This window comes from Anabrus simplex, chromosome 1 (genome assembly GCF_040414725.1).
Source record: "Anabrus simplex isolate iqAnaSimp1 chromosome 1, ASM4041472v1, whole genome shotgun sequence".
NCBI classification, from domain to species: Eukaryota; Metazoa; Arthropoda; class Insecta; order Orthoptera; family Tettigoniidae; genus Anabrus; species Anabrus simplex.
The window spans coordinates 956016704-956034020 of NC_090265.1; the positions used below are offsets into that span (position 1 = coordinate 956016704).

The 17317-nt window shown below is 38.2% G+C and overlaps 1 protein-coding gene across 3 annotated transcripts in view; it reads right to left on the reverse strand.

The window, feature by feature from the left end:
* Window positions 1-543: 543 nt before the first annotated feature.
* The window catches only part of Hat1 (histone acetyltransferase 1), a 141210-nt gene continuing 124436 nt past the window's right edge, over window positions 544-17317 (reverse strand). For all 3 annotated transcript variants that reach the window (XM_067148864.2, XM_067148862.2, XM_067148865.2), the window contains exons 8-10: window positions 14697-14845; window positions 5323-5439; window positions 544-1347 (exon numbers count right to left, since the gene is read on the reverse strand). In XM_067148864.2, coding sequence (XP_067004965.1) covers window positions 1180-1347; window positions 5323-5439; window positions 14697-14845 — 434 coding nt within the window. In that variant the 3' untranslated portion in view covers window positions 544-1179. The remainder of the gene's footprint in view (window positions 1348-5322; window positions 5440-14696; window positions 14846-17317) is intronic.

Sequence of the window (17317 nt, forward strand, 5' to 3'; positions counted from 1 at the left end):
TTGTAATACTAAAATCAAATGAATGAGTATGTGACTGAACATCAAGATCAGTGACATTATAACGAAATGGTGAACAATTTTAGACTTTTAAATTTCTCTTCCAAGCACACTTTAACACTGCAACGCATCAATGTAATTTAGAATTAGTCATTTAAAATTAGAATAAGTAGCGTTGTAGAAAAGTCTGGTAATATGGATTGTTATGAGGTCCTTCATCGTAAGTGTAATAAATATTTGGACATGGGATCAGAAACAGGACACTATTCCAGCATTACCCTGGATTAAATATGGGGAAAACTATATTCAAAACAGTAAATGTCACAGATATGATGTACTACAATAATATTCTGTACCAAAATCAATATTAATAAATCACACATCCAACCCACCGTCACATGAAGTTGGTACCGGTAACACAATATGGAATTTAATCAGAGTTTCAACACAGTATGGCATGGAATCAAGGGACAAATGTCACATTTAACAGAAATATAACATTAGGAATCACAACTCTATTTTTATGTAAATAATAACTGCACTAGCTCACTTTATCTAAAAATACTATATTTTTCAAATAATTTTAATATACTGAATGTAAATATAAATATATTTGAAACAATCTATTTTAATTGAAGTCCAAACTGGTTTTCCATACACTTCAATTTCACATAAATGTTTCATATTGCAAATGTTCTAATCTTCAAAACAGGTAATTTACTAAAACAGTACAAACAGCCACTTCCACTGCTATTACTTCAGTTCTAAAATAATAACTTAAAACTCAACGGAACTCCCAAAAATTAGTTTCTCTGAGCATTGGCAGTTTACTACCAACAACTACAACAGTTTTTGTTCAAAATTTTACAAACCTTATTTCGCACTGAACGGTGAAGTCTACACTATCCACAATGTGAACAGACGATAAATATCTCTTAAGTAGTTGTCCGAGTCACAAAATGTATTGTAGACATATACATGTACCATAATTACACATCACATCAGATCTACAGCACAAAATCGTAGTCAACAGAATTGTTAATGACATGGTACCAAACACCACACAATTTCACTTTTCCTCCTGAATCACATACAAAGGAGCAAGATATTAGTGCTCCTAACATCTTACTTTGTATCTTGATATGTGCAAAACAAAATATAAACAACTAGAATGTCTCATCTTCAGTGCAACGACAAATGTTCAAGAACATTCTTATACTGAGCTTCCAGTTCACGATATTCCCTGTCCAAATTCTCCATTCGAAGTTCTGGACTTACAACGTTCAATGTAGCTTGGTATTCATTTTCTGACAGTATCTTCCTCAACTTCTTGAGGTCAGCTTTCTCTTTCTACAAAAAAAGAAATATTAATCCAAAACAACAAAAATTATTAATGAAAGAATTTATTAAAAAAGCACTAACAATATATGCTGACATTCAAACAAATATTAGAATCATTTTATTTCTGTCATATTCATCACTAGGGGAGATATAAAAGGTACTGGTTTTTATGCAGACAACAGTGCTATACAGGCACATTCCCCTCCACCAAAATCCCCATGCCCCTACAGCCCTAATGGACATTGTGTAATAGTCACTTAACCCAGCCTTACTCCTTATACACTGCTCCAATATTGGCATCATCTCCATTTTGTAATTAATGGAATAGCTATTCCATAAACTCAAGTTCTTTAAAATTTGTTATGACATTTGCTCCATACTTTATTCTTCTACCATCAAGCAACCTACCAATTACAGTACATTAAGTTTTGGGACATCCAATATGCGATAACACCAAATTTTATGCAGTGAACACATGACTTCTAGGCTATAAAGAGCTATGAATTGTATATGTTAATATTTGACACTATTCTTTAACAAACTAACAAATGTATTCTGAGTTTTACTGGCTATTTTTATTGGAAGGCAGTATTTCTACATTTAAAAAGAATAAATGGTGAACACGTGACTTTTAGGCCTACATATAAAGTAAATATAGTCAGTTTTAGTTACTCTTATATCACATTCGTTTCATCTCATTAACTCCTCTGATGAGGCTGACGCCAGGAAGGGCATGCGGTCGTAAAAACTTGCTACGAAGTTTAAGAAGAGAGAAAAGATTTAAGTATGGAAGTTGGAGAAAAGCACACAAAAAGAACTTTAAAGGGAAATAACACCCTTGGTACCCAGTATGGAGATGGGGAATGTTGAAGATGATGAATGGAAAAGAAGCACTGGTTGCATGTGCAGAAAAGGTATGTGGTAGAACATCAGGAAATATGAAAGACAAAGAGACACACTGGTGAAATGATAGGGTAAAGATTAAAGTGAAGGAAAAGAAAATGGCATGGAAAGCATGGAAAACATCTAAGACTGAAGAAAGTAGAAGAAAATATGTGGAGGCAACGAATTTGACCAAGAAAGTAATGGAGGAAAAAAAGAGGAAAAGCTGGGCCTTATTCACACAGAATTTGAGAGATGATATGCAGGGCAGCAAGAAATTACTGTACGGTATCCTTAAGAAACAAAAAGAGAGATCAAGTAAACACCAGATTTGTGAAGGATGAATGCAGGATAATATTAACAAAGCCAGAAGAAATAAGAAATAGATGGAGAGAGTATTTTCAGAAGTTGCTGAACATAAGAACTGTTGACAGTCATTCAATGGATGACCAGGAAAAGCAATTAGTTGAAGAAATGGATAAAGAAATTACAATGAATGAAATTGAAATGGCAGTAAGAAAGATGAAGAATGGAAAAACTGCTGGAATAGATGAAATTTCAGTGGAGATGATAAAGGCAGCTGGAACTGTAGGCCTGCAGTGGACATACCGAGTTCTCAGGATTGTCTGGGAGAATAAGGAGGTCCCTGAGGATTGGCAGAAAGGAATAATCATCCCAATTTTCAAGAAAGGCAATAAGTATTGAAGAACTACAGGGGAATTACTCTATTACCCACGTTGCTAAGATAACGGAAAGGATACTGGAAAATAGGATTAGGTTGAGGGTTGAAAATCAGATACAGGAAAACCAGTTTGGTTTCAGAAGTGGAAGGTCAACAATAGAGCCCATTTTCATTGCGAGACAACTAATGGAAAAGCAATGGAAGCAATGGGAGTACGGGAATGATATGGTGATGACATTCATTGACATTGAAAAGGCATATGACAGTGTCCCCAGGACTAAAGTTTGGGACAGTCTGGTGCAAATAGGAATTGGACAGGGATTAATAAAAATGGCCATGGCAATGTACAAGGAATGTTGTAGTTGCATGCAAACACAAGTTGGCAGGACAAGTTGGTTGGTTCCAAATAACTAATGGGCTGAAACAGGGAAGTGTTCTATCGCCAATCCTGTTTACAACAGTACTGGATGACATCATGAGAACAGCAAAAGCAACATATGGAGGAAGAGAAATGAACATCATGTTATTTGCAGATGATATTGTGATTTGGGGAGAAGAGGACATGAAGGTTCATGAACAATTGGATGTGATGAGTGGGAAGATTGAAAAGTGTGGATTGAAAATAAGTGTAGAAAAGATTAAACTCTTGTTATGACTAGAGGGGAGAAAGAAGGGAAAGGTCAGATTAGAGTTGCAGACAAGCCCCTGGAAGTAAGGGAGACGTTCAAATACCGGGGGAGTGAATTAATGAAGAATGCTTGACTGGATGCTGAGATTAGTAAGAGGATTCAAGCTGGAAGTGTAAGAAACATGTTATGAGACAAAGATGTGCCAATGGAAGCAAAGGAAACTATGTACAAGATGTATTACGTATCCATAACAACTTATGGAGCAGAAACTTGGACAATGACAAAGGAGGATGAGAGTCGAATACAGGCAGCCGAAATGAAGTTCTTGAGGAGTTTGATACAGAAGTGTAGAAGAGACAAAATAAGGAATGCAAAAATCCAGGAAGAAATTGGAGTGAAAAAAATTAATGACAGAACAGAGAAGAGCCGACTAAGATGGTTTGTGCACATGAAGTAAATGAGTGACAAAAGAATGCCAAAAAAGGTGATGGAAATGCAAATGCAAGGAAGGAGAGGCCGTGGACGACCACAACTGAGATGGAAGGACACAATCCAACGCAGTGTTATAGAAAGAAACCTGGACTGGGACACAGTGTTGGAGAAGGAGTAGTGGAAAGACAAAAGAAAGTGAACAGGAACCATATTTGCCCCAACCTGACTACAGCTGGATAAAGGGAAATGGTGATAACTTACCTGTATGAAGACAATAGTGGGTAGAACAGAATGGTTTGGAATTGACAATGGGCTAAAACAAGGGGGGTGTGTTATCGATCACCTTTACTCTTCATAATTGTGATGGATGACATCGTAAACACAGCAAGGGAAGATTATACAGGGAAAAGAGTGAATGTAATGATGTTTGATGATTGACTGATAATGTGATCTGGGAAGATGAGGAGGAGGTTCAACAGCATCTCAATGTAATGAATAGAAGGACTGAACAATGGGGACTGAGGATAAATGTGGAGAAGAGCAAGACAATGGTGATGACTAGAGGATATAAAGGAAAAGGAGCTATAAAATTGGAGATATGGAACTGGAAATAGTAGAACACTTCAAATACTTGGGAAGTGAACTGACAAAAAATGGAAGACTTGATATGGAAATTAGCAGGATACAACTGGGCAGTGTCTTACCACCCGGTATGGAGGTTAATATGGAATAAAGATGTATTAATGAAGGCTAAAGAAGTAACTTACTATGGATATTATTTACCTATAATGACAAATGTAGCAGAAACCTAGACAATGACTCAGAGAGATGAGAGTAGAGTACAGGCAGCTGAAATTCACTTCTTGAGGAGTATGGTACAAAAGACAAGTGAGAGAGTGAGAAATGAGGTCATGCAAAAAGAGCTAAATGTGCAAAAAAAACTGGAGCTGAACAGATTGAAATGGTTTAGACATGTAAAGCATATGAAAGAAGAAAGACTGCCAAGACAAGCACTGAAAAGACTGATGACAGGGAAACGAAAATGAGGCAGACCAAGGTTATGTATGATGGAAGGACTCTGCGAAGAACATAGGACAACAAAACCTGGACTGGAACATATGAGGAATGATCGACAGAGAGCGAGAGAGCGAGAGAGGACAAACTGGAGAGGAACCATATTTGCCCCTACACGGTGTCATATGGAAAAGGGGAATTGACGATTATGATGACAGGATGGGCACGAAGGAACTAAGGTCACTATTTCAACTATTCATATTTTACCTGGAAGTCCTCGTATGGCATGCAAATCATTATATAAGTTACTCTCCTCGCATTGTTGTCCTACCTTAATATACTAACCTGATATGGAATATTCAATCTTTTCTTCACTTCCAATCTGTACTGTTTATAATCATTCACATCCTCCGTATTTGTAAACTTCAGTCTTAAAATTTCATACACTCTCCTCATCTGCCGCTGTAACAGAATTAAAATTTAAAATGAAGAATTTCATCTTAGGTCCATATTGAACTGAGATAACAGAAAATTAAAATGAAAAATTCCACCTTTTCAATAAAAAAAATAACGAACTAATTAAGTTACAACATTTACTTGGGACTAGTTTCGACACCACTAATGAGAACAGGCAATCGTACATAAATGAATCAAAACATACTTCATTAAAGCGTTGCATTGTGGCTGAATACGACTCATATCAGCATCAAAACTAGTCCCATGTAAATGTTGTAACTTTAATTTTTTAAAAAAATTTTTTTAAATTTATTTTTTTTTTATTTTTTTTTTTTTGCTAGTTGCTTTACGTCGCACCGACACAGATAGGTCTTTTGGCGACGATGGGATAGAACAGGCCTACGAGTTGGAAGGAAGCGGCCGTGACCCAGCATTTGCCTGGTGTGAAAATGGGAAACCACAGAAAACCATTTCCAGAGCTGCCGACAGAGGGATTCGAACCCACTATCTCCCAGATGCAAGCACACAGCTGCGTGCCCCTGACCACACGGCTAACTTGCCCAGTGTAACTTAATTAGTTCAACGTTATTTTGTATTGAAAAGGTGGACTTTTTTGAATTCAAATGGTATACACATACATTAAACTGCTATGTTTTTCCTTCTCCTTGAAGAAAATTATTCCAAGTTAACTTTTTTTTTTTTTTTTTTTTTTTTTTGCTATGGGCTTTACGTCGCACCGACACAGATAGGTCTTATGGCGACGATGGGATGGGAAAGGCCTAGGAGTTGGAAGGAAGCGGCCGTGGCCTTAATTAAGGTACAGCCCCAGCATTTGCCTGGTGTGAAAATGGGAAACCACGGAAAACCATCTTCAGGGCTGCCGATAGTGGGATTCGAACCTACTATCTCCCGGATGCAAGCTCACAGCCGCGCGCCTCTACGCGCACGGCCAACTCGCCCGGTCAAGTTAACTTTAAACAGAAAAATGTAACAGCATTTTCACTAATTAATGAACTAGGTTTTCATGGCTCATTTGTATTAAAATAAAGAAATATGCTAACTGGATTAAAGCCACTCGTATATATTTAACAGCGCCAAGCTTTCTGCCAAAATTAAATTGGCCTTCGAAGGTCTGCCTCCGACAGTGAGCAAAGAAATTCTTCGACGGGACGTGGAAGTCACGATCATACTATCCACGGTCCCCCCTCCACTACTGGACTCAGGGATTGTCGTACTGTGCTGTGGTGGTTGGAAGTGAAGTTACTGATTCTTGCTTGATGATGCTTGTTATTTAAAGGGACCTAATATCTAGGTCATCGGCCCAGTTACTGATTCACCGCCCTCTGTCGACAGTTTCTTGAGTGCATCGCACTGTGCCGTGGTGGTGTTATGCATGTATTTCTGGAGTACAGATCTCCATGTACTTGATAGCATGAAGCTGTCTTCCCTGTTGATATTATTTAAGCGCAGCTCAATCTCTATGGCTTCCCTTACACGCGCAATGACCTTCGTCTGACTGAAGAGGATTTCATGGTCTGTACTGTAGAAGTTTTCCGTGGAGAATGAAAGAGTGACATTCTTGACTGACCTGATGTATTCTTTCACATTGGTGCTAACAAACATGCTTGTCATGCAAATATATAAGCAAATACAACAACATGGAACTTCATAGACACAAGGTGTTTTCTTTGACTGGTCAGAAACAGGGATTTGAGCTTCCATTCTGTGGTAAAAACTGGAATTATATTGTACTTCCTAAGAATATGCCCTGTTCTGTCAGTTATGCCTGCCACATAAGGAAAGAATACCTTCTTTTTTTTTTTTTTTTTTTTTTTTTAGTCCTGGTTTGTACTATCCCTGTTAGGCTCCTTGATCTTCACAGCTCGTGCTATGTCTCCTGACGTATAGCCATTTTTCTTCATGGACGTTGTCAGTACTCTCAATGCACTCAAGCAGTTATCAGCATCTGCAACATTATTCACCCTAGTAAATAACATTCAAGGAAGAGCTGCTTTTTGGCAGGGGTGGTGGTGTGAGGACTTATGAAGGTAACTTTAGAATGTGTAGGATTCTTGTACATTGCATGGCCTAGTGTACCATCATTCTTCTTGTATATTAACACACCAAGGAAAGGTAATTTATCGTCATCATCTACTTCCATTGTCAACTTGATCTCACTGTTAACGGAATTTAGGTGCTCCAAAAATTCATTTAATATTTCCCTTCCATGTGGCCAAACCAAAAATGTGTCGTTTACTTAACGACACAAGCACTTAGGTTTCAGTAGCGCTGTAGTTAATGCTGCAGACTCAAAATATTTCATATAAATGTTTGCAGCCACTGGTGACAGAGGTGTAATCAAACCTATACAGTTATCACATCTTCAAATGTTGGTAACTCAAAAGAACATATAGCTGCCAACTTTCAGAAATGAAAAACAGGAAGATTTTTTAAATTCTTGGATTTTATCGCATATATTGATCTAAGTCAGGGGCCTCTCAAACGCCCAAAATCTCATGCATGCAAATCGAGGCGCAGAGACTCTGCGCACTGTGCATCGGTGCTCAACTCGGCCTGACTCTGATTGTGTAATGTGTTGAAGGCGACGAAGCGTTCGGTGATAGATGGCTTGTTAATCAGTGAAATAGATAAGTGTAAGACAACAACGTAGTAATGGAGCTACCTGTTTTGAAGAAAACAAACACTTCCGAAAGTCCATTTCAATCGAACTGGGAACTTTTGTATTTTTTCTCAGTCATGACGATAAAGCCAAATGCTTAATCGGTGGGACAATAATTACATTATCATCAAAAAGATCTGTTTTTCAACACAAAGACTTTGTTCAAATTCTAAGAGAATTTCTCGAAGAAAGATTTTCCTAAGCTGCATCTAAAAGCAGCTCAGATTATTTTTATGTTTCGTTCCACATGCATACGTAAAAGTTTTTTTCCTGTTTTGACTTGTACGAAAACTAGATTCGGTGCGAGTATTTCTCTTTGTAATTTAAAGAGCACTCTCAGAATTGCTGTCAGCCGATCCCTTATTCCAGACATTATGGGTGTAATTGCAAAGAAATGAGAAAAGAAGAGCTAGAGGAGATAAATTGTATGCTCAAACCAAACTGAAAGAAGAGTTTTTAACACTGGTAATATTGTCCCATACAACAGTGTCTTCAGTCAGCGCACATAAACATTTCGCAGTGAGGTTAGAATCAGCGGGAAACATGAAGAAGGCGGAGACAGGCCGAACGGGTGAGACAGATATAGGGGAAGAGTGGGGGGGTTGCACTCTGGTCAACCTAGTGAATCATCTCCTGCACCCTGAGAGGCCCTCGTCTAAGTGAAAAAAGGACAGGATGAAAGGCATACATATCTACAGTTACAATGTGAATTGACCATAAAATTTAAAATCTTAAACTAAAAAAAACATTAAAAATGATTACAAGAAAATGTACCTAATCACTCTCATTTATGACACATACATACGAATAATAATGCAGTCGAACCTCGATATCGCTAACCTCCAATACTCGAATTTTTAGCATCTCAAAGCAACTTAAATTTATCAGCCGTTTTTCCTATTCTTCATGTGTATTTCTCTATTAGTCAAAATTTGGTTACACGAATTTCTCGATTTCTCAAAGCAAACATTTCCATCCTTATATAATTAAAAAAAATACTCTGTAACTCGAATTTTGTGCAACATTAACTGTGCAATACGGCATTAGCGGTTTGTGAGGAACAGTTAACAAGTAAAGAAAGTTACAGTGAAGCTGGGAACTAATATGACTTGAACCGAAAACTCGAACTTCTAGTGATTGGAAAATCGGCAAAGCCTCGCTGTTTCTTGGATGTTAATTACTGGTCACGTACAAAATCAAGCCCAGAAGTCGCAGATGACAAGCACCATTTATGAAACTCTGTTGCATGGTACTGACGAGAAGTTTCATCCTGAAGGGAGGAAAGGTTAACAAAAAAAAAGACCCTAACAGATTTTTTTCCAAAGGTGTTAACAGAGCTATGTTTCTTGTTTCACTACTGTATGTACTGTATCATGTCTTCTAAAAAGTTACTATAATAAGTGTCATCATTAGAGTTTCTTTGAATATTTTTAAATACTGTTAAAAATAATATATTCAGTGAAAGCCTGTAGATACATGATTCAATTACGTGCTATACGTTTTCAAAAACGGTATTCTCTATATCACAAAATTTCGATAATTCGGAATAAAATTTATCTCCCGAGGTGATTTGAAATATCGATGTTCTACTGTATTTATATATCACACTAACATACGCAAAAAACACATAATAGTTTCCTTTATTGGACTGTAAAATGAACAGTAATTTAATTTTATAGGTATCTCTGAACACTTGCAGATAATGTTTGTTATGCTTTTTGGCCACAACGTGAAGACAAAATACCAGAAACTGTCACGGAGACAACTTCCTGAAATATGAGAAACTACCCCATACAAAACAGATCGGTATGTCTCATACATTATTAACATATGACTTTGACACGGGGAAAAGCACAGAACTGCTAGAAAAAACACATGGCCTACAACTCTAAAGAAATTATGCACAGAAACGATGTTAATAGTGCGCGAACCACACAATAAGAAAGTCATTATTTCATCCCGATTAACTAAGTCGCCAGCGCGCGCTCGCCTCTCTTTTTTGTAGGACGATTGCCATTCTGTATCCTTAAGCCGTAATGCACACATGCTACTGTAGCAAGCAGGAAACACAATACACGAAGGCGACGGACGATACACTCGTAAAATAAAGCATCAAATAAATAAGCTTGAAAAGGAGGTTGAAGCACATAAGAATTTATCCTTTATCCTAGGGGAACAGTATTGACCGTACCGGAGGTTATATCGGTCAAAAATAAGAAGAATTTAAAATAAATCTGAAAATCGGAAGACGAGTTAAAAAACAAAGTTTTCAGGTAAATCGGAAGGGTTGGAAGGTATGAGAACACCTTTAAAAGTAGAGAACAAATATTGTAAGTGCGAAAATTAAGACGTACCCCTCTCGGAATGGCCAATCAATCAACCAACCAATCACTGATATACATTCACTAAGGTGGCAGATTCCCTATCAATTGTTTACCTACCCCACTTTTTTAATGATTTTAATGAACTTGGAAATTTATCGAACATTTCCCTTGTAAATTATTCCAATCCCCAATTCAGCTCCCTATAAATTAATATATGCTCCAATTGTGACTGTTCCTGCAGTAAGATATATAGTGGAACCTCGATTCTCCGTTTTTGGAGGGACCACGGGAAAACCGCACAACACGAGAAAACGGAAAATCCGGGAACGACTGAACCACGGCATCAACAATTTGCCTAAACATCACAAACATGAAATATGTATTATTATAATCTTACAAACACTCTTAAACCAAACCAAACTACAACCCAAATGGGCCATCCGCCTACCAAGCGACCGCTGCTCATCCCGAAAGCCTGCAGATTATGAGGTGACACATGGTCAGTGTGATGAATCCTCTCAGCCGTTATTCCTGGCTCTCTAGACCACGGTCACCATCTCACCATTTGATAGTTCTTCAATTGAAGATAATCGTAGAATTAGTGAACCTGGAACACCCCTCATAACCAGGTAAAAATGCGTGACCTGAGCGGGAATCGAACCCGGGCCCGCTGGGTGAGAAGCAGGCAAGTTAGACTGCGGAGCCGCCTTCAAACATTATTTACCGCTACGCGACTTTAAAATTTCAAAACTTTACATTCATTTTACCAGGGAAACTTCATCAATTTCCTGTGAAAACTTCTTTCAGTTCAGCAATTTTGATCAACCAAACTCTTCGAAAAGTCAAATACCAGTAATGCCGAGCCAAACAACAATCAACCACAAATAGTTTTAATTCTCTAATCTAATAAAATAAATCACATTAGATACAAAAGCACTAAACATGATGGCGAAATCTCTTTTTTTAATCTTCCATTTTAATTTGGTCATCGGATACAGTTCATAGTTTATGGCAATCTTGTACCACGTAATTTTTTTTCTTTTTTGCTCGGGGCTTTACGTCGCACCGACACAGATAGGTCTTATGGCGGCGGTGAGATAGGAAAGGCCTAGGAGTTGGAAGGAAGCGGCCATGGCCTTAATTACCCCGTAAATTAGAAGTACATCTACTTATAAAGGTTATGTTGAATTCGAGAATATGGTTTCGAATGCATTATATTCCATTCTGCCCGTCTCTAATCACAATCAAATTGGAAAGAGAAAAAATATCATCAAAACTCCAGAAATTATGGTTATTCGTGACCTTGAGCTCAACTGGAAAGCATGCTCGCTGTACAAGTTGGTACAAGTGCAAAATGCTACAAACTTTTTAAATGTAACGTGCGCAAATAAAACGACTGCAGTTTTTATACCATTTTAACACAAAAATGTGAAACTCCCAGGTTTATATTAGGACCAAAAGAGTAATAGGCAATCCGAAAACCTCCCATGGCTCTATTTATAGTACGCAAACCTTTTCTTGATACCAAGTTCCGACTCAGCACTAGGGAGCTCAGGTATCAAGAAAAGGTATATGTAAGGTGCAACGTCTCCTCTGGTCTCGATAACATAATCGTACCAATATAAATGGTCCGTTATTGGACATTATAAATTTTCCAGCTAGCTCATTCTTGGTTGCCAGCGTTTCGCCCTCATGTGCTAGGGTGGGCTCATCAGTTGGTACCTAGCACACTTACCAATACGCTGGCTAGTGCATACTGTGGAGGCCACTGCGTAGGCTAACTGGAGCCACCGGCAGTGCCAATGCACTAAGAGACTTTGTCTCATCACTAAAAATTGATGCCTGCTTGGCCATCAGATGATATAGATGTTGATTCCCATAGGGAATCTGAAATATTTGTCCTGAATGAGCAAATTTATAATACCAGCGTATTGGTAAGTGTGCTAGGTACCAACTGATGAGCCCACCCTAGCACATGAGGGCGAAACGCTGGCAACCAAGAATGAGCTAGCTGGAAAATTTATAATGTCCAATAACGGACCATTTATATTGGTATTATAAATTTGCTCATTCAGGACAAATATTTCAGATTCCCTATGGGAATCAACATCTATATCATCTGATGGCCAAGCAGGCATCAATTTTTAGTGATGAGACAAAGTCTCTTAGTGCATTGGCACTGCCGGTGGCTCCAGTTAGCCTACGCAGTGGCCTCCACAGTATGCACTAGCCAGCGTATTGGTAAGTGTGCTAGGTACCAACTGATGAGCCCACCCTAGCACATGAGGGCGAAACGCTGGCAACCAAGAATGAGCTAGCTGGAAAATTTATAATGTCCAATAACGGACCATTTATATTGGTATTATAAATTTGCTCATTCAGGACAAATATTTCAGATTCCCTATGGGAATCAACATCTATATCATCTGATGGCCAAGCAGGCATCAATTTTTAGTGATGAGACAAAGTCTCTTGGTGCATTGGCACTGCCGGTGGCTCCAGTTAGCCTACGCAGTGGCCTCCACAGTATGCACTAGCCAGCGTATTGGTAAGTGTGCTAGGTACCAACTGATGAGCCCACCCTAGCACATGAGGGCGAAACGCTGGCAACCAAGAATGAGCTAGCTGGAAAATTTATAATGTCCAATAACGGACCATTTATATTGGTATTATAAATTTGCTCATTCAGGACAAATATTTCAGATTCCCTATGGGAATCAACATCTATATCAACATAATCGTACGCGATGATATTAAAATACCGGTACTACATTTGTGTTAAGGAGCAGTTTTGATTCCTGCCTGAAAGCCCAGTGACTATACAATGCCCTGAGGAAAGTGCCGAAAACCTGTTCGGCAATACAATCAAAAAAATTAAAAAAATAAAAAAAAAAAATAATAATAATAATAATAAACATCTAACCCTGGACATAATGTGGACATTTTGCAAGTACGAACATCTGACGAAACTCGTTCCGCCTTCAAGTAGAGCTTTCGAAGTGCACTCTATCTGCTTCCAATTGTTGTGGCCACTCTCTGCTTTATGATTTCCAAGGATTATCTCTACAATATCACCCGAATGCGATGCCAAGATGGTCCCTTATGCAAGTTCACCGCCGATCGCTTTTCCAGTACAATAGGCCTACTTCCTCTAATTATCGCAATGACAGGACGTTGACACCAAGAACCATATTATCGCAATGACAGGACGTTGATACCTAGAACCATATTATCGCAATGACAGGACGTTGACACCAAGAACTGTAAGTACGCCATAGCCGTTCTTTCGCGAGATGCAGTTTCTTGAAAAACGTGTGATCAAAGATTTAGCATTGATGGGACTGAAATTTCTGGGCACTTGATCCGGGAAATCGTTTCTTCGAGGAACGGAAAATGCGGGATTTTTACGTGATTTAATTAGGATGCTCGCGGCACCACGTAATTTGAACAAATACGGGAAAACGTAGTTTCCGGTAACGTATAATTGAGGTTCTGCTGTACAGCATTGCAAAATCATGGTTTTAAGAGCAGAAGAGTGAAAAACTTCCCACACAGCAAGGTGTAACAAAAATTCGTAATCAAATGGAGAGAGAGTAAGTATGTGTATGTGTGGGCACACGCATGCTACTGACCTGATAGGTACCATAAATCACCACCTTGCAGGAATAGCACCACTTCCTATTCGAAGAGAAATAGCTGCCAAGAAAAAAAAGTATAGAAGGTAAGAACCCACCTTTTGCATGGGTACGAGCCACATCCGTAAGGACTGAAATTAGGGAAGAGCTTCCTTAGAACATCAAAGGAACTTAGAAGCACTACCGAAAAAGCTAGGCTACAACTATGGAAGACTAAGACTTACATTCCCAATGGTTGGAGAAGAATTTCGGGAACTTTGTCTCCTGGCCATGACGAAGAATGGCTGACTTGGAAGTCCCTGAATAGATTGAAATCTGGAGTGGAAATTTCAAAGGTTCAAAAGTTCAACATCTTACTGAAGATGTTACAGATGTGAAAATTAGTATTTGGAATCTTCATTAAAAATAAAGAAATGTGTATATTCTGTTTCTGGAGTGATATTCAGTGTGAATGTGGAGAAGTTCAGACTGTACAACATCTGCTACAATACCAACTATATCCAACCTCCTGTACACAAGACGACCTTCATTTATCCAAGTTCTGGTTACATATAATATTTCAACTGTGCCTTATATGTATGTTATGAAGATAAATAAATAGATAATGGAAAAACACCTGCTTACCTTGCTCAACTTCAACTTGCTGAAGGCTTCTTCCAATTTCTTACTATATCCCTCCTTAAGTAGTTCTGGAGTTGATTCAACTATTTCACTACAGCTCTTCACATCCACATAATCCCTTAGTCGCTGGAATTCATCTGATGGGCTTTCCACTGTGGAACAGAACAATAACTATTCACACTATTAAATGAATTAAATTCATTAAAAATAATTTAATTAAAATAATTTACACTGATGAATCACTATTGGTTGAAAAAAGAAACTGATAATATACAATGATGCTGGGCATATAATTCTTTCACAAAATAAAAGCTAATAATTCCTAATAATGAATAAAGCTTAATGAGGGACAGTTTTTTGTCCACTGAAAATTGAAGTGTAGAACTAGAGTAGTCACGCCTGAAGGCTAGGAATAACGTTATATCCTGTGTTGTCATCACTGTCATTTTCTCTTCCCACTTCACTTCACTGATCACGCTTAATCCACTGCTTACACTTTCACAACCTGAATTTCTATTCACCATTCGTTTAATCACTCTATGTAACAGGCTAACTCCGAGTGGCTGTAATCAACGCCCAGCCAAAACTACACGACATAAGGGAATGAAATTTTGGGGATATATTTATATTACAGTGTAGGTGCCCACTAAGGGAGGATTTTTTGATATTACATCATTAAAGGGGTGAAAAGGGGGGTGAAGTGTTTAAATGAGTACATCTATATCAAAAACTTGACAGTTTACAGGCGTAAAAAATTGGTATTTGGAATCTACTTTAAAAAATAAAGAAACACGTATTTGTTTTTGGAACCTTAAGGGGGGTGAAAAATGGTGAAAAAAGGGTTCAATAACTTTTATGAGGAAACTTATATCTCAAAAACTGAAGTGTTACAGGTGAAAATTAGTATTTGGAATCTTCATTAAAAATAAAGAAACACTTATATTCTGTTTCTGGAAAATCTACTGAAGGAGGGCTTGAAGAGAAGTGAAATAGAGGTTGAAGTATTTATATTATGATACTTATCAATATAAAGAAAATCATAACAAGCATGTGTCTGTACATGGACTATTTTGGCGAAATTATTGTACAGTTATCCGTTTCAGGTGTAATGATGACTGTCTGCATATATTTTAGCTTTGTTTCCTGAAAGTCCTCGTTTTACCCCCTCTCCCCCAAATCACGATGGCGGCACAATCTGCCAAGGGAGGTAGAAAATTGAAATTTTTCAAAATTATAGGTTTTAGCCTATAACCAACAGAAACATTCCAGGATGTTTAAATTTTTCACTTTTTACCCCGGAAAATATTGAAATAAGGACTCAATTTTAATGATGGTGCAGACCTTCATTTAGATATATTTTGTGGCTAAACGGCAAGTCGCATCACAAAACGGATTGTACAATCTCTGTTCAATTTGGAGTGATCTACAACTTTGGTCCTATGACTTTTTGATGTATTTCTATCCCTTATGCATTAGATTTGGCTTTATTTTTCGAGTGTATGTAAATTTTGATGTTTTTACATGTATAATTCATATTTTGACATGCTCATATGAAAAACAATCATAAAATTTGGCACGAACATTGGCCCTCCTGGTAGCCATACATGAGTCAAATTCTATGTTTCCAGGCGTCATATATGTATCCGAAAAGTAATGCAGTGTGTGTGGAAACCTTACAAAAATTTCTCCTTCTTCTACAATTCTAAGTTTCAGACTCAATCTAACTTACTAAATAGAGGAGACTTTTTTAGGATCAAGCATTCAGCCGTTAAAAGAGGCGACTTACAGTGCAATCCGTGTGTCGATACAACGTACCGTTAAGCAGATGTTAAATCTGTAAATGAGAGTCTGCAATGTTGTAATCATGCAAATACTTTCGTACGTCGATCTGTATATATTCATTGAAGTCAATTTGTAGCGATCTACAAGGGGTGTGTCTGCCATTATATTTAATACTTTACAAATCGATAGTGACTGTCAGCACTAGGGCGTCTGCTATTTTAATCTATACTCCCCACATCGACTTTCAATGTCAGTAGGAATGGGGTCCTCCAACTCCTGTGTAACTGGCAATGGTAAGGATGGCCTGCCATTGTAATGAATAATACCCTTCTTGATTTGACTGGCAGAAGGGAAGGGAATGTGCAAATTTCTTCAAAACTCCCCTACCCGATTGTGTCTGAAAGTAGGAAAGGGGCCCACTATTTTAACGAAAACTCCCCAACTGTGACCGCGCAGTTGACAAGGGTCCTTCTATTGTAATGGAAACTTCCCAACTCGATTGTGAATGGCAGTAGGCAAGTGACCGGGCGAGTTGGCCATGCAGCTAGGGCCGCGCAGCTGTGAGCTTGCAACCGAGAGATAGTGGGTTCGAATCCCACGGTCGGCAGCTCTGAAGATGGTTTACCATGGTTTCCAATTTTTACACCAGACAATTACTGGAGCTGTACCTTAATCAAGGCCACGGCTGATTCCTTCCCACTCCTAGCCCTTTCCTATCCCATCATCGCCATAAGTCCTATCTGTGTCGGTGTAACGTAAAGAAAATTGCAAAAAAAAAAAAAAAAAAAAAAAAAAAAAAGCAAGGGAGCCTTCCGTTATCTTCACAACTCCGCAAGTCGCAT